General features: G+C 35.1%; 1 protein-coding gene across 7 annotated transcripts in view; it reads left to right on the forward strand.

Annotated features, from left to right (window-relative positions):
• Positions 1-18,880, forward strand: part of ERBIN (erbb2 interacting protein) — a 110,190-nt gene that overhangs the window by 66,194 nt on the left and 25,116 nt on the right. For all 7 annotated transcript variants that reach the window (XM_085212547.1, XM_085212546.1, XM_085212552.1 and 4 more), the window contains 10 exons: positions 1,661-1,739; positions 4,072-4,161; positions 9,092-9,148; positions 11,882-11,945; positions 13,682-13,756; positions 15,008-15,152; positions 15,545-15,617; positions 16,540-16,669; positions 17,010-17,125; positions 18,057-18,126. In XM_085212547.1, the coding sequence (XP_085068673.1) occupies positions 1,661-1,739; positions 4,072-4,161; positions 9,092-9,148; positions 11,882-11,945; positions 13,682-13,756; positions 15,008-15,152; positions 15,545-15,617; positions 16,540-16,669; positions 17,010-17,125; positions 18,057-18,126 (899 nt within the window). The remainder of the gene's footprint in view (positions 1-1,660; positions 1,740-4,071; positions 4,162-9,091; positions 9,149-11,881; positions 11,946-13,681; positions 13,757-15,007; positions 15,153-15,544; positions 15,618-16,539; positions 16,670-17,009; positions 17,126-18,056; positions 18,127-18,880) is intronic.

Below are 18,880 nucleotides of genomic sequence, written 5' to 3' on the forward strand. Positions count from 1 at the left end.
AACTGAGAATCTCTCCAGTTCTAACAACAGATCTAATGGCATGGAGTGAGACAGAAACATTACACTGACTCCAAGGAGGAACTTAGCTGTGGTTTACTGTGATTATTATAGACATGATTAATTTTAAATGGACAAAGTTGCATCATCAGAGAAAAAAAAAAAGTATAAAGGGGAAGACTGTTAAAAAAAAAAAAATTCTGTGACTTCATCTAGACAGGTTTCACATGCACTAGGTTTTCGTGCATCTGGTCTGGTAGAGGATTGTGTGTCAGGTTAGATGCTTTCCATTTGTGTGTTTGGAGAAAGAGGCTTCTTGCTACAATAGGAATTAAAATCATACATTCTTAAATTCCTTGGAAATGTTTCCCTTAATATAAAAGATGATGTGGCAACAACAGGTTAACATTCCTTATCTTTACATGGTAAAGATAATAATTTCTCATAATTTCTCATCTTTCTTTAAAGCTACCTTTGGTCCCGAAAGGATTGCTACTATTTGAGAAATGAAGTATATAGTTTTGATTTGGGGCTAAAAGGGATAAAATTAATCAGTAGACACTGTCTTGTCCTCTACTGACCCTTTTTACAGGTCTGCTCAAATTCTTACTACATCCGGTATAAGTCAAAAGTAGTTTTTTAATCATCTGGTCTGACTAATGGCTTCCTGTCAAGAAAGAACTAAAAATCTGCTTTGATGGCGTTAGAGTTTGTACTTAATTTGAACTGAATTAGACATAATGACTTTTCTCCCTGAACATCATCAGTGGATTTGCTGTGAAAGTATGTTTGGTTTGGTTTTTTTTTGGCTACTTGTCTTGTGGGATGGCAGTGTTATCTCTTAGGTTATAATATACTGTGTCAATCTTGTTAACTGCATAAACATAGACCCAAACTCTAGACACCTCTCCTGACGTATAAGAATAATGCAGTAGTACATTGCAAAAGTAAATGTTGTGGTACCATGGTTTTATTTTTTTTTATGGTGCAATGATAAATGAGGTGAAATAGGGAACAGAATGGCTCCAAGCTGACTTCTTTCTGACGTGGTGTATACCCATCTTATGTTTTCAAGGCTTGTATTGTCAGCTTCAGACAAATATAAATTTGGTTGCAAATTTATTTGCTAGCATTTCTGTAGGCTATCTTAGAAAAAAGAAGAGATTCCTTATAGTCTTAGTCTTTATGCAAGTGTATCTGCAGCATTTTTTTTTTTCCTTCTGTACAAATAATTTGAAGCTAGCAGCAGGGTATGTGGTGGATTAGGAGATTTCTTCAGAGCCATGAATGTTGTAAATGTACTTTCAGATTTCAAGAAGTGAATTTGGAACTAGCGGTCTGTTCTCAGATACATTACAGAGTGCAAGTTCTGTAATGTTTGGTAATATCAGTGAGAATTGTTACACTGTCTCTGAAATGTTGCTTTGTGAACTCACTGCTATGTAATGAAGTACTCAACAAATAGAAAAGCAATGAAATTGATTTTGTGTAAGGGTGTTTCTTTCGTGAAAACTTATCTGAGGTGAAACATTAAAGAACTAGTCCATTGGCTTCTGAATGGGTTAGTTTTTATCGCTAGTAGTTTTATGTGCACCATTTTTTATGTCTGTGTTGGAGCATAGTGGTTGAACACTGTTTCCCTTCTTTTTCATGTATTTTGCAGGCATACAGGAGTTTCCAGAAAACATAAAAAACTGCAAAGTCTTGACAGTTGTTGAGGCCAGCGTAAATCCAATTTCAAAGTAAGTTTGTAATTTTTATGGTACTTATTGTTCTATGCAATCTCTGATGAATCTCACATGTGCTCCGGTCAACTTTTTGTGAGCCAGCTCTTCTAACTGGAGGCAAGGAACTGAGGCACCCAAGAATTATTTTTATTATCCTCATTGTGCTAAGATGCACTTTAGCTATGTGACTGAAGTAATTTGCCTAGCTTAATAGGTTATGTCAGGCATCCTGCATATTACCATATGGCTTTGTCAGCTTTTTTTCAGTTCATTGCCTCTTTATGAAGGTAGAGAAAAATGATCAAAGTTTTGTTTCTTAAGAGCAAATTAATTTCACTCACAAATTTGCACCACAGTCTTTAAGATAGTCTGTATTAATTGAGTTATCTGTCATTTTCAATAGTAATACAAGTAATTTTGCCACAGTGGTGCTACTGGAGTTATGAAGTTATGGAGTTATCCAGCGAAAGCATGGGGCCAGATGGATTGCACCCTAGAGTGCTGAGGGAGTTGGCAGATGTGATTGCCAAGCCACTGTCCATCATTTTTCAGCAGTCCTGGCTAACCAGGGATATCCCAGTGGATTGGAAACTGGCAAATGTGACGCCCATCTTCAAAAAGGGCCGGAAAGATAATCCTGGTAGTTACAGGCCTATTAGTCTCACCTCGGTGCCCGGGAAGGTTATGGAACGAATAATCTCGGGAGCCATCATGGACCAATTAAAGGTCAACCAGGCGATCAGGCCCAGTCAGCATGGGCTTACGATTGGTAGATCCTATCTGACAAACCTGATTTAATTCTATGACAAGGTGACCCGCTTAGTGGATGAGGGTCAGGCTGTCGATGTGGTCTACCTGAACTTCAGTAAGGCCTTTGACACTGTCCCCCATAATGTTCTCGTGGAGAAGCTGGCTGCCCATGGTCTGAATGGATGTACGCCCCGCTGGGTGAAGCACTGGCTGGATGGCCGGGCCCAAAGAGTCGTGGTCAATGGAGTTGGATCTAGTTGGCGGCCGGTCACGAGTGGTGTCCCGCAAGGCTCAGTACTGGGGCCACTTCTGTTGATGATCTTGATGAGGGGATTGAGTGCGCCCTAAGTAAGTTTGCAGACGACACCAAGCTGGGAAGGAGTGTTGATCTGCCAGAGGGAAGAAGGGCACTGCAGAGGGACTTGGACAGACTGGATTGATGGGCCAAGGTTAACGGCATGAGTTTCAATAGGGCCAAGTGTCAGGTCCTGCATTTTGGTCACAACAACCCCAGGCAACCCTACAGGGTTGGGGAGGTGTGGCTGGAAAGCTGCCTGATGGAAAGGGACCTTGGTGTTCTGATGGACAGTTGGCTGAACATGAGCCAGCAGTGTGCCCTGGTGGCCCAGAAGGTCAATGGCATCCTGGCTTGTATCAGGAATGGTGTGGTGAGCAGGACTAGGAAAGTCATCCTGCCCCTGTGCTCGGCACTGATGAGGCCTCACCTCGAGTACTGTGTTCAGTTTTGGGCACCTCAGTACAGAAAGGACATGGAGGTACTGGAGCAGGTCCAGAGAAGGGCAACGAGGCTAGTGAAGGGCTTGGAAAATCAGCCCTATGAGGAGAGGCTGAGGGAACTGGGGCTGTTTAGTTTGGGGAAGAAGCCGCTGAGGGGAAACCTTATTGCTCTCTTCCAGTACCTGAAATGTGCTTACATGAGAGCAGGGTAGGTCTCTTCTCACTGGTGACAGGTGACAAGACGAGGGGAAATGGCCTCAAGTTGCGCCAAGATAAGTTTAGGTTGGACATTAGGAAACACTTCTTTACAGAAAGGGTGGTTAAACATTGGAATGGGCTTCCCAGGGAGGTGGTTGAGTCACTGTGCCTGGATGTGTTTAAGAGCTGGTTGGATGTGGTGCTCAGAGATATGATTTAGCAGAGGGTTGTTAGAGTTAGGGTACTATGGTTAGACTGCGGTTGGACTTGATGATCCTTGCGGTCCCTTCCAACCTGAGTAATTCTATGATTCTATGAACTTCATGGAAGGTAACTGTTTTGGGGAGAGAAAGCTATTGCATAAATCTTAATTCATCGTATTACCTGTAATAATATTTTTTTCTGCTCTGGGTGTCAGGAGATTGTAAGTACATAGTAAAGACCATAGTTTTTTGTTTGTAGTTTTTGTTGCCTGTAGATATAGCCCTCAATACTTAAAAATAATTTTCAAACTAGTTTCATGTGACCACCATACCATATAATGTAATATGTATGTAGGACTTCAGTACTATACTGTTCTTGAGTACAGCATTGAGTCACATGCCTTGAATATAATTGAATTGAAGACACTATACTACTTTTTTTTTATTATTATTTACAGACTTCCAGACGGATTTTCCCAGCTGCTAAACCTAACACAGCTGTACCTGAATGATGCATTTCTTGAGTTTTTGCCAGCTAACTTTGGCAGGTGAGCTGCATTTGAAACACAGTATCTATGTTTAATTTCAAATTTGTGCAGAACATTCGCTGCTGCTTCTGGAGCAAAGTGCAGACTGGAGGAGGAGAGGAAATGTGCATAACCAAATTTATAAAATAACCTATGTTATTTTTAAAAACATCATTCACTGTCATTTTTCTTCATTGCTGTCCTTTTCTGTAAAGCTTACAGTGTACTGTAACTTCTTTAATGGTTAGGCAAACTGTGAAGTCATTAATTACTACTAACTGGTTTAGAATGAATTATTTACTGTAGGCAACTTGAAAGCCATTTTTCTGATACAGTGCTTACTGCTTCTTAATAGCCATTAAGAATACATCCCTGCTTTAAAATAGTAGTAGTGACTTAAAACATCCTTGCTTGTGGCCAAGAGAATGAGACTGAAATGAATGCTTCTCTCATCTGTTGTTTTAAATCAAATTCAACATATTTTTATGTAAGTTCACATGCTTACTAATGGTATTGCACAGAAAATATGCAATTCTATCAGAAAGTAATTTACAGAAGAAATAAATTAGAAGATAATGTAACAAAATGTGTAACTAAGCTATTACTGACAATCCTAGCAGTGGGACGAGTGAAATATGTATTTGACTTCTGCTTAGAACTATATGAGCTATAAGAAGGGGGATTTCTATACTGCTGATTTAATACATCAGAAATGTTCTTTCAGACAGGATTTCTGTTCTATATCATGATGGCTTTTCCTTTCTTTTAAAAGCTTTGTGTTTGTGGGTGGTTTTTTTTTTTGTCACATCAGTTACGTTCTTCTCTTCCTCAACCATATCCTTTCTTAAGGTACTCTGAAGCTGAGCTATGTTCTACAAAAATTGGAGTCAAACTAAGACAAGTCATTCTGATTCCTTCTACATCCTGTGCCATGTAAACAGATCATATACTTTATCATTTGTAGACAAATGGTCTAAATTGTTTTTCTCTCTGGTATGACTGGCTTTTCTTTGTGCTTTATTATATTAGTAGATCTTGGAACTAGTTTCAGTTTTAATTATTTTTATGTGTTTGTGTAATGATGGAGGACTACGACATATGTAACTATATTTAGAATTCAAATTGAGATCTCTTAATGGCTTGTACAGTGTCATGATTATTTTCTTGTTTCTCTTGGAAATATTAGTGATTACACTCTAGTGTTCCTCTCGTGCCTTCTGCAGCTGCTGAGTGTGGCTTCCCACCACATGATCAACTTATGCATTGGACAGTTCAGTTAAAAATGAGTGATTACCTTACAAGGAAATAATAACTTTAACATTTGGTACCATGGCATCTTGTCCACCTTTTTTTTTTCTCCCATTCCTTAAGATTATGCAGTTTTTTCCCTAATATTCTAGTATTCTATTGTACTGTGACTGTCTTTTTAGACTAATCATTTTTGCCCCTCCTTTTCTGTTGGAAAGTACTGAACAGGATGGACCCAAAATGGGTCTTTGAATACAAATTGGTAATTTTTATCTTGATGCTTAGGAAAGAAAACCATTTAATGCAGTTTACTTCTGGTATATTTATGCAGCTTTTGCAACATTCACCTTCATTTTATTCTCTTTCAGGGCTAGTGCTCAAGCTTTGCATTGTATTGAGGGCAAGGATATCCACTTTCTTTCCCCCTTCTTTATGAGCATTCCTTGCTGTTCTTTAGTGATACTTGTCAAGGCTCTTAGGCTTCTTAAAAATCAGTAGATTAGATGGGGCATTTCATTTGGAATTCTGAGATGGTAGTGTTTTTTTCCACTTCCAAATTCTATTTTGAATATATTAATAGCAGCTTGAGTCCCAGAGTTAGCCTCCGTGTCAATGCACAGTATTCTGAAATCTGCATGTACCAAAGAAAACTTATGTTACATATCTATATATACCATATGTATATTTAGATTCAGATATGCAAATCTATAAGCAGAGTAATTTAAACCTGAAGCTCACTGCACATGATAGCTTTAAAAGGGATTTTGTTATGATTTTCCTTTTAATCTTGTTTCTCAACAATTTGCAGCGCCAGGTATTTTAAGTAGTGACTGATCTGGGATATCTTTTTAAATTAAATATATAGTGGAGATTGAACTGAGAACTTGATTGAGTTACACCTAAGTAAGTTTGCAAACTTATGCATCCTATAGTTTTTTTATGTTTGGCATGCATTTGAGTCCTGTTTCATTATTAGTTATGATTTTAGAAGTGTATTTCTGCATTAGTAAAGCTGCTACTAGTCCATTACACTAGGTACACTTGAATAATACTCTCCTATTGCTTTGTGCTTAGGTGTTATATGAGTATTTGCGGGTACATATTTTCACAGCTGAGAGATTATTTTCTTCTAAGTATGACAAATTTTTGTGATTGGATGGAACAGAAAATATGTATTCTGCCATTATGACTTATTTTCCAATCTAAATATTGATTTTTTCAGTCTCGTAGCAAGAATTCAGGTGCTTTGCATGGGTCCATACACGAGCAAATTAAAGAGCAGCTAGGCTAAGTATTTGTTGTATGTTATTACATTAAACTTGAATTAAGCCCTAGTAATAATGGAAGAAATGGCAACTACTTGGGGCCAATATTTCTGGTTAATTACTGCAAGAAAATTGCTGTTTTAGGCACAGCCTGTATTTCCCAACCTGAAGAGACTGAAAATATTTAGCTAGTAGCCTTTGCTCTATACATAACAAATTAGATGTTTGTATCTCCAGACTCTTAAGCTTAGCTGAAGAGAGAGTAGGACATAAATATGAAATAAGGTTGAAGCAAAGTTGTGAACCTTTCTGTCGCCAAAGGCAGTCTTTTAAGCTCACACAATTCGCTTATTAAAAGTGTTGTACCATGAGTTCTGGCAAAAATCAGTGATGTGTGAGTGTACCTATTTATAGCTTAGCATATGAATGCTTTTCCTGTTTTCAACTAAGAAATTTGACTACATACATGTGTTGTGAGGAAATACTGAAAACTAGCTATTTTCCCTGTCATCAAAGCAAAGCACCTATGGGGGCCTAATGTAGTGTTTGATTATGGAAGCCTTCCCAAAATTTTTCCAGGTGACAAGTGGTAGGGCACAAGGAAATAGACCTAAGTTGTGCTAAGGAAGTTTAGATTTGATGTTGGGAAAAATTTATTCATGAAAAGGGCACTCAAATATTGGAACAGGCTGACTAGGGAAGTGGTGGAGTCTCCATCCCTGAAGGTATTTACAAGATGTGGCAGCAAGGGACGTAGTTTAGTGATGGGAATCAGTAGGTCAGGTTGACGGTTAAACTTCATGATCTTGAAAACCTTTTATAACTTACTTGAAAGCTAGGAAGTTGTCCTTTCCACTTTTGTTCTAGGCAAAGCAAATAGCTTAGTAGCTTCTATGAGCTTTTGAGCTAGTGTAAGAAATATCTTCCACTTGCTTTGCTTTTTAACTGTTCTGTTTTCACTTTTTTATATTTATATATTATCTCTTGTTAAAGGAAGGATATAACTCCTTGGAAACCAATGTGTTTTAAAACACAGAAAATGTATTTTTTAATGTAGAGTAGTGCAAAATCAGGTCTCCAGCGCTTTCAAAATGTGGATGCTTGTGCAGTCCCCTGTAGGCCAAGTCTGAACAGGATTCAAATGCCATTTTGTTTTGGGTTGCTTTTGCAGCCACAGTAATATTAACACAGTTGGGGCAATATCCTGTTATTCAAAGAGGAAGGAGATTTAATTCTCCTGTTTTAGATACCCACTGTCGAGTATTCTTCCAGTCTTATTACAGGTTTCATTTTTCTCTGGAAAGCTTTCAGGGAGGAGGTTCCTCTCCAGCAGTTGCTACCAGCTGGCAGCTATTGCTTGCCATGCTGGACTTGATCAAGTTCTGTTCTATTTCAAGGTAACATTTGCATTCTTAGGTTATCTGTGGGACTGCTACTTTCAAGGCATACAAAAATGAGAGAATGTCTTGAGAAAAAGCAAATATTTTTTTCAGGTTTGTATTTTTACTTAAAAAATAATTATCACACCTTACTAAGTTTTCATCTGTGTCTTTAAGACATACTTCTGTGCCTTCAGGAAAGACTGGTCTGTTCACCCAGCTCCTTTTTCAGTCCTGGAGCTTACTATCTTGTTTTGCCCAGGCAATCTGTGTATAGTTCTTGTCTTTATGAGCTTGTCTTTTTTAAACCAAATTCAAGTTTTTTTTGTTTTCCTTAACAGAGAAACACTTCTGTCCTAATGCAAACAAAAATCCGCTGGGGACAGTATGTTGCTTTAATGTCGAGTCTACCTTGAACTTATCTGGGCCAAGCAATTCAGTTTGTGATTTAGAGGTTATTTATATTGCACCAAGGATTTACTCAGAGAAAGGTCAAATTACCTCCTGGCAGAAATATCAAAAGGATTAAGAAGCTGGCTAAAGACATAGTATGAAAGGAGATCCAATACAAATTTAAAAGTTGGTTTTACCTTTTGGAAAACCACAGGTATTCCACTAATTGAGGCCTTTCAGATGAAGTGATTTGATAAATTGCCTGTATGAGAAATTTATCATCATAACTTTTGCAGAATGATGCTGCCTTTCTCCTTTTATTTCACAAATACTTTATATGAGGACAGCACATGCTAATGAATCCAATGAAATGCTTAAAAAACTGTAGGCTGAGGGGAAGGAACTGTGTTTGAGATGCAGGAAAGTGAGCAAGATCCAGTTTGTTTGCCATTATGCAAGAACCAAAACTTAATGAATAAATGCATTTAAAATAACATGCAGGTTTCTGTATAAAACATATTTGTATTCTTATGGGAAAATATTTAAAACTTGTTGATCTCTTTTAAAATGTAAGCTTAGCAATATGAACAAGTTCTGAGATTTTTTTTATGGTAATACAGAGTGTGTGAATTTGTTATTTTTTTTTTTTTTTTTTTTTTGTTACAGATTAACTAAACTCCAGATATTGGAACTTAGAGAAAACCAGTTAAAAATTTTGCCAAAGTAAGTATGTGTGAAATTCATATGAAACGCTTTGGAGGGTTTCTACTGTAGGTATGCTAATAAATTAATACATACAAAAAAGCAGACTGCAACTTAAAATTTGTAGCTAAGTAACTAGAGTAACTTCTTAAAAGAAACTTTCCCTTCATAACTGCTGAAGCTAATTATCCCAGCAGACTGATTGGTCTTCATACTCAGAAGTTTGCCTGATTTTCTTCCCCTCCCTCCCATGTGTTTATATTTTAAAGTTTCTGTCCATGTCTAGCTCTGTAGAATTTTGATCCTCTGTTAAGTCAGAATGTGATCTTTTCAGGATGAGTCTTAGGTATCTGGAGATGGTTTTTTTTGCACACAGTGTTTTAACATTACTCTCTGAGAAGCAGCTGGGGAAACTGGGATTGTGAGAGAAGGTGCTAACTGTTGTATGGTCTCTATTCAGCGCACATGTTAGCAGAAACTTATATGAGTAGGCTAAGATGTGACTTTTAAGCCGTTCAAGTACAACAGCCAGTTTTCCTAACCTAAAATGGAACTAAACTATGTTCCATTCAAATTCTCTCTTTGTCTGTTTAGATATCATACCATGTCTGCTGATTTAAAAATGCTGAAACATAAATTTGGAATGAAGTATATAGTATCAGAGCATGTGAAAGTAATTTTTTCAGGCATTATACCCATTAATGTCACAGAAGTGCTCTCCTTCCTTCTTTCTGATGACACTAATTTTTGACAGAAAGAAATAACAACATTTAATTTGGGATAGTAACTATGTAGATGAAATTGCTCTCAGTGGAGAAACTAATATAACTAATATAAGTTTTGTTTACAAAATTACTGACTTGAATTGGCACAATTAACACTATCGCACATGAATTATGTGCAGTATTTTTTAAAAGAGTAGTTTACAGAAGTCACTCTGATTTATGCAACTTCTCTTAAACCCACTGGGAGGTTTTTTTCTTGACTTCATTGTGTTTAGGGTTCCATTCTCGCTGGAAAACTGAACAGTAGCTGTCATGAGGATGTCCTCTGCAACATATCTTTAATGCCCTACAATACCTGCTGAGCTGCTGCCTTTATTATTCTCTTCTTCTACTTTTCTGGTTCAATTAAGAGAGAATTAAAGCTTTGGAGGCTACTATACACATATAATTATGTATTTTCCTACAGTGAGGCACTAAAATAATTTATTATTTATGTAATGTACAGTGGGACTTAGTTGTTTTAACCAGTGAAGTCATCTGTATCCTGCTTCAGTTGTTACGTCAGAATAAAAACTGATAGACAATTATAAATTAGCTAGGTTTAAAAACTGTGTTCTGAAAGGAACATGCTTTAAGTAATGTATAAAACACTTTTTAATAATGAGATGCAGCAGTATATGCCAATATTTTTGCTATGGAAAACAAATACTGTTTTCTTGTTTTCCTGTCCTCTCCTTTTTAATGTGTTTGTACTGACAGTTTCTTTTGGATTTATAAGGAGGGGGATGTATTTAGATAAACACTTAGCAAATCAACCAGTCTTCTTGCTGAGTTAAAAATGCATATAATTTAACATTAAATCATAAAGCACTTATAAATCTGGTAATCAAAATAGGTAATTAATGCCAACGTACTAAACAATATGGGAAAGCAAGTAGATGCTATTTTAAGAAAAGGTTGCTGTAACATAGCTGAAAGTACTATAAATTAGGCAAGTAGTGAGGAAGGCATCTTACAAGCATGTTTATGTGTTTTATAGTTGAGTGAATATGTTTGTTGGATGAGAGATTTTGGCAAAAAAAAAAAAAAAAAAGGCCTAGAGTCAATAAAGTTTTTTATTATAGTGACAACTTTATGCAAGATATGTTCTCTTCTGGCTCTGTGGTAAACAATCTAATCATAGAATCATAGAATCACCAAGGTTGGAAAAGACCTAAAAGATCATCCAGTCCAACCATTCACCTATTACCCAATAGCTCCCACTAAACCATGTCCCTCAACACAACATCCAGTCTTAATGTATTAAAGTGGAATGGAATAAGCACAACTAATTTCCATTAAGTAAATAGAAATAATTTGTATAGTAATTTTGAGTAGATACTCTCTATTGGGACTTGAAGTAAATATAGTTGGAGGGAAAATTTTGCCAAAACATGGTCAAAAGAAGAAATCTTGCCTTGTCTCAGTCATTGATTTAGTCTTTGCTATCAAATGGTTTAAGAGGTAATGATGTATCATGAAATCCTGTTTAGTAATCTTGTCTCTAGTTTTAGGACTAGAAGAATAATTAGGATTCCATTCTGTGTTCCAGGATGCTGACAAAGTTGATTCAATGTAAAATGAAACAGTGTTCATTGTTACTGTGATTCAACAGTGGCCTTGTCTGTTTTTGTTAATCATTAGGAAGTGATCTTTTTTCGGGGATAGCTGTGATGATTTTAACAACAGGTGAAAAACTGAGGCAGTTGAAGACAGACTTGACTGAATTAATCTTTATCATAAAGATAACTCTAGTGATCTTTGATTATTGTAAACTAATCCATAGATTAATTACTCTTTGTATAGCAATCACAGCATGATCATTAATGTATGGTTAGTTGAACCATATACAAATTTTATCTTATGTAGATACTAATCTATTTATAGAACAGCATCACTACTTAATACTGATTCAAATAATATGTTTGGATGAATACAGGAAGATTTTATTTTATTAATTCTGACTCTTGGTAATCCCTTTCCTGTGTAGAACCATGTCCAGACTAACCCAACTGGAAAGACTGGACCTAGGAAGTAATGAATTCACAGAAGTGGTGAGTTTTATCTAAATAGAGCTTTGATTGTTCTATAAACATCTTTATTAAATAATGAATTTGTAATCATTAGGAAAATGTAAAAATTGTCTCAAGGATTCTGCTACTGAGCAAATATTATTGATACCTTATGCTTCTGTATGGGGTCTGTTTCTAAAATTGTGCGTTTCCTTTTGCATATTAGTATGTGTTTGAAAACAAAACACTGTGACATAGTGAGACTAAATGTTAATGGTAATATACCTACGAATTATAAGAGTAATGACTTGACTTATAATGAATTCTAAACACTTATTTTTTTTATCTTGTATAGTGTTGCAGTTCTATGAAAGCTGTGCATGACTTGTCTTTTTAGTGGCTGTAAGCTGTTTGGATTCAGATTTTTTAGGTTTGAATATTATTGAAAGAAAAGAAACAAAGTGAAGAAACACAACCCACAATATATGTGGTCAGGATTTTTCATTTGACATCTGTCTGCTTCTCTGAGTACTTTCCCATATAAGGGAACTGAAATAGAAGAATAGTGAAATGTACTGACCTACCATATGTAGTCAAACCTCTGTGCGCTACCAGTGGATACTTCATTAACCACAGATCATAAACAGAGGAGCACTTGCCTAGATGTGTGGCTTGTTAGATACAGAAATGTATTTGAGGAAGTGTTCGCTGGTATTACAGTAATGAACGCTACTGCCATATGCTCATTATAGTGTAGATATGCCTGTGAGAGCCTGAAATTAACATACACAGGCCTATGTTATGCTGTAATAGCCAGGAAGTAAAGCCAATGAAAGCACCTATTTGTATATACTTCTTTCTGACTACTTCATGTCTCCCAACCTTTAATTTGCAAGGGTCAACTACTGATAACTTACTTCATTAGGATCCTTTGGTAAAATTATAAAAAGGGCTAGAAATGTGGTTTATTTGTTTGTTTGTTTTCATCAAGATCTGTCTAAAATGTAGTCTTCATTCACAGTTATTTATTTATTTATTTACTTATTTTAAAAAAGACGTTTTCTCTTGGAAAATTAGTTATTGGGTGTCAAGACTGCAGAAATGCATATAGTGATGAGTGGACTTACAATATAAATAAATGGAGTTCTATATTTAACTTGGTTGTAGTTGTTACAATGCAGTACAACATGCTTTGTATTACTTTCTCAGGAGGGAGATTTAAATGGTAAACACCCATGCTGTATATGCTTTCCTATGCAGTGGTCTTTCTCAGATACAATAAGTTGTAATGGGACTGTATCTGGTACTTCATTTTATGAATTAAATGGTTTGCTGGTAATGTGCAGATGCAGCATTTGTTTCCCAGTTTTCTAGGCCATTATTTTGTCAGCTTTGTCATTTCTGAAAAAGAGCTCTTCTGGACTGATAGAACTTAAGGATTTTTAGACCTCCTTCAGGAGAAAGAGAATTGCATGCAAGATGAACTTCTTGTATGCTCTAGCTGAAAAATAGCAGTGACTGTAAAAGATAATACTTTCTATTCAGATTTTAGTTCTATGAAGACTTTAGTAGAATGATCAAGTTTTCATCATGTTTTGTATATCTGGTATATATTTATATTTCAAAAAGTAAATCACCTGTTTTTTTTTATCAACAAATGAAATAAATGTATGCAGTAAGACATTACTTATGTTAATTGCAATATATGAATCACTGAAGTTTTTTTGCCTTTCAGTATTTTTTAAATGACTATTTTTAAAAATGGTTTCTCTTTACAGCCTGAAGTGCTTGAGCAACTGAGTGGGTTAAAGGAGTTTTGGATGGATGGTAATAGATTAACACTTATTCCAGGAGTAAGTCCCCTTTTTTTGTTTTAGACATTATTATTCTAATTTACAGTTGTATTTGCTTTAACAGCATATATATTGAAGTTGCTGTATAATTTTAATGTTACTTAAAGCCAATAGGATAAATGCTGCTTAAGGCTTAACTAACCTACTTAGAAGTTGTCACTGATCATGATAGTTTTTGTATGCAGCTTCTTCTTCATCGAAAGTTCTGTCATTTAAAATCATGTTCCAAATCAAGAAAGGGGTTAAAATCGAGATCAAATCTCAATTCAAACTTAGGGCTGTCTAGTCCTTCCAAAGAGGAGTTTTTGCCTTAAAGAGTAAATGAGAATATACAGGGTAAATATCTTGTGGCTTTTTGACTTTTTACTGGCAGAGGCTGTAAAGCAAATGTCAGCTGAGGATTCTCTGCTGTGTGTACAAATTTCTGAGAAAACATTCTGACATCTCTCAGTTGCTTAGGGTCCTTGGTGACATGTGACTGAAGTACTAGTGAACCTGTGTTTGTGTTCTAGTAAAGCAGTGTTGGAAATTTGGGAAGCAGCTGGTGTATTTTCAGACTTAAAATCATTAGCAGTCTTTGACATGAGGCTTTCTTGTCTGATCAGTAGTCCTCTGTACTGTCTTTCTTCACTTCAGCTAATTATTCATTGAGAAGAGTTGAGTATACGTTGAATTCTCCTACTTCATAATAAAGTGAAACTTATATGTGAAAGCGACTGCATTCTCTCCCTTGTAAAGATTTTAAACACTTGTGCGTATAAATCTTCATATGTAAATGTAATACAAGATTTACTTCAGTGTTTTTTATCAGTGTAATTTGTACTGGTTCACTGTTACTGCTTTTGAGGTTATGTAGAATGCAACTTTATACAAAATGCAAACTTAAGCGTTAGGAAACCTAACATGGGTGGTATTATCTCCTTTTGTTACACTGTCTACATCTGTGTTAAGTCTGTTCTAAAGCTTCTATCTCTATCCATGGTAACTGATCATACAGTTGCATTTAAAACTGACTTCAAAGAAATCTGCAGAATGACTGTGGTGTGTTTGTGTATGTAGCAACATGTTAAGCATATGTATTAGCAGAAAATATCATAAAGTTAGGATATTCTGCATAAAATTGTTTTACCACTGTAAATAAGTTTTCTCTTTTCCTCCGGTATTACGTTTCAGAGATGTTTGCAGACAGAACTTCTGTCTCCTCTGTTTAGATTATGCACTTCCTAATATATTATTTTCTATTGTTTTTAGTTCATAGGTACTTTGAAACAACTGACCTACCTGGATGTTTCTAAAAACAACATCGAAATTGTTGAAGAAGGTATTTCAGGTTGTGAAAGCCTACAAGACCTATTGTTATCCAGTAATTCACTTCAGCAACTGCCAGAGACTATTGGTTTGTATTTTCAATTAATTCATGAATTAAAAAGTTTATGGTTTAGGAACAGAACACTTAAAAATATATAAATAATATTTTAGGCCTACATGTCAAGTGGTTTGAAGTTCCAGTTTTGGATAAAGCTGAATAAAACATAATTGATAAGTAATTGTCAACAGTAACGGAGCTTAAAAAAACAAGTATTTCCTATGACTAGTTTGTAGTAAGCTGGCAGATTAATTCTGTAAGATCACCTTAGTTTTTTTTAGTAAATACATAGCACTACAGGAATTTCAGGGAATACAGAATATATATTTCCCCCCCCCAGTACAGGATTAAAACTAAATTTAATGAACTCCATTGTTGTTTTTAATTTTTTATTTATTTAGTTGTTTGGTTTTTTCCTACAGGTTCCCTGAAGAAGGTAACAACTCTTAAAATTGATGAAAATCAGTTAATTTATTTGCCAGACTCCATAGGAGGGTATGTATTTCACCTAAATAAAATGCCAGACTGCTTTTCTGTAATCATTTCTGTAACAATAGTTCTTCTGTTGAATGGTTTAAATTTCTGTAATTGATTTATTTCCTTCTATATATTAATGTAATAATGAAACTGGCAGCAAATGTTTCATATCTATTTTCTGGTTCTCAGCATGTGTTCTACATATTTAAATATGTATTGAAACTTATGTTTCTCACTCATTAATGTAGCCACCAATCTATAGAATCTGAAAGGAAACAACATGGTTACAAAGGTATGCAGCTGCCTGAAAGCAGTCTTGCCTTTATCATAGGAACTGGCCATGCTAAATGTTGCAGATGATAAAACTGGTATAGAAAGGCCTGGAAATAGTAAATCTAAGCATGCACAATTTAAGCATGCACAATTATCTTTCACTTGTTTATTAGCAGGATTTTTTAAATGTATACTTTCATGTTCAGCAATTTAATTTAAAAGTCCCAAACGATGACAAAAATAAGTGGTTCAGAATTAAGTGCTAAACAGAACATGGATATTTGTTCCAATGTATTTTCTCCTATTGTAGCTGATGTAAGTTAAGTATTGCTAGAATTTACAAAATACTTCTCTGCAACAGGGCTTAACGTTCACTGTTTCTTAACTATAGCTATTTGTCTATTTAGCTATTTGTCCTATTCTGATTGTTTTCAGTTCCTTGACCGCCTCTGAAAGCTCTTCTCTGATGACAGTAACAAGATTAAGAAAAAATAAGAATTTAGGCAATAAGTAAATGAGTTTTCTTGGATTTGAGTTTTAGTTGGGTTTCGGTGTTTCATTCTGAATTTCATTTGCAATTGATACTGGTATCAATGTAATTTAAACTTAAAGCATTCAGTTAATGTTGGATGAATCAAACTCTAGAGCAGAGTATTACTTTTTTCAGGTTAGTATCAGTAGAAGAACTGGACTGCAGTTTCAATGAGATTGAAACATTGCCTTCATCTGTTGGGCAACTATCTAACATAAGGACATTTGCCGCAGACCATAACTTCTTAACACAGCTACCACCAGAGGTATGTATTTAGTTATAAAACTGAAAAACAAAGTATTTTCCTGGGTATTAAACTGCATAGTTGATACGTATTTTATTTGGACAACAGATTAATCATTCTTGAGTACATGTTATGTATATTTAATGACAATGTTTACAAATATACAAATAAATCTGAAAAGTTTTTGAAGCTAGTAGTAGAAATCAGTACCAATTCTGTTAGAACTAAAGGGATAATATATAAGAAAAAATGTAATTATATTTAACAAGGAAGATAGCTGTAGACTGGTTATTTTAAAGTAATAATAGATTGTATATTTAGAGCTGTGAAGGTGAATTAATTCTCTGGATTCTTTTTTCAGATTGGAAATTGGAAGTATGTAACGGTATTGTTTCTGCATTCAAATAAACTTGAATTTCTCCCTGAAGAAATGGGTGACATGCAGAAACTGAAGGTCATCAACCTGAGTGACAATAGGTTTGTGAGCATATAATTCAAGTAAAAATCATGTAAAATGCAATAGCATTGAGTGTATTTTAGTGTAACTGGTATCTATCACCCGGATGTAAGTTTAGCCATTTTCTGAATGTTCTATGCTACATATCATTATATCCCACAGTTGATAATCTGACTGCAATGCATGTATTTCATTTACTGTTTTTCCACTTTATGAAGCTGTGTTTCTTTGAATTAGGCATATGTTTGATTTAAGTACATGGACTGACATATGGCTTAGATATGCCAGTAGGTATTAGTATGTATTTTTCAAGGGAATTCAAGTATCCTCTTAAAATTTGCATTTGATTTGTAGCTAAAACATTAATAGCTTCCTGTACTGCATATAGGGGACACAAAACAGAAGTGTCGCAGTGTATGATAAAATGCACGTGCTGGGGAAGAAGGAGGAAAGAGCTGGTCAGTAAAAACTGGCAAAATGTCTTTTTGGATTCGTCAATTTGCAAAATTGAAATGTATTAGGAGAGATAAATTTGAACTCTCCCTTCTGTTCTTCAAATCTAGTTTCTTTGTACTCTACCCTAAGCCTGATTTTATTCACACTTAAAAAAAAAAAAAAAAAAAAAAAGAATCAAAAAACACAATTTTAGGTGTGACCCTTATTTCTTAATTTTAGTGCCTGTGTATACTGAAGGGTAAAATTGCTGAGGATTCTTCTAATTAAAGTATAAAAATAAATAGTGTTGATCTTAAGTTCAGTAATTGATTTATATGCAATGCTAATGGTTGTCTTAAAAATTGTGTTCAGGTCATTGACATGAGATAAATTCAGTTTGCCTTGTCTCATTTTTGCTAAAGTAGGCAGAAATGCGTGTTTTAAAAAAAGGCCCTTTATCAATACTACGACTTGACAGTTAAGTGTGTTTTCATAAACTTTTATTGTAATTTGCAGGCTGAAGAATTTGCCGTTTACCTTTACAAAACTGCAACAGCTCACTGCCATGTGGCTATCGGACAATCAGGTGAAATAGTCCAGGAGAAAAATTATAGATAGATGCTTAACTTTATTCCTAATTGAATTGATAAGTGATCTTTTGAATATTAAGTGCTTTGTATGTGCATAAATACTTCCCTGACATTTTGTCCATTCCCTCAAAATAAACACTAGGTCTTCCTTACCTTAGAGCTTATCTGGCAAAGCTTTTATACAAAACACAATTTAACAGATGTCAGAATTTCTTAGTTGTTATCTCTTAAGCAAGAAATGTGGTATTTGATAAGTTGTTAGTATTTACATGTATGCAGTGGTGTGCTGTGATTGCACCGCTGTAGAAAATCTGCATAAACTTTTTTATGCTAGGTTGCTTGCCCTACCTTTGAGCTTTGTGGCTTTGTAGCATATTTCAAGCTATTGAGAAGTAATTTGTGTTACTTCTTTTATTCCTCTATACTCTACCAATTTCCTGTATGGCACTAAGGTTTGCAGGGCTTCCAGAAATTCTTTGATCTCAAGCGTGGTATACTGAAAGATTTCTAAAGAGTGGGAGGTATCAGTCTGATATCAATATTTAAAAAAAAAAAAAGTACATAATTTTACTTTATATGGCTGCCCAGAGATGTAAATGACTAAGTGTATTGGTGTACCCCAGATCAGCTTACTTTGGGACAATAATAAGTTCTTGCAAAAATAGGGTTATTTTTTTTAATACCCAGTTTATTCTCTTGAATTTGTTTTTACCATTCCCAAGAAAGTCATCTATTGATATATGTTAACAA

This window comes from Meleagris gallopavo, chromosome Z, assembly GCF_905368555.1.
Source record: "Meleagris gallopavo chromosome Z, MGAL_WU_HG_1.1, whole genome shotgun sequence".
Taxonomy (NCBI): domain Eukaryota; kingdom Metazoa; phylum Chordata; class Aves; order Galliformes; family Phasianidae; genus Meleagris; species Meleagris gallopavo.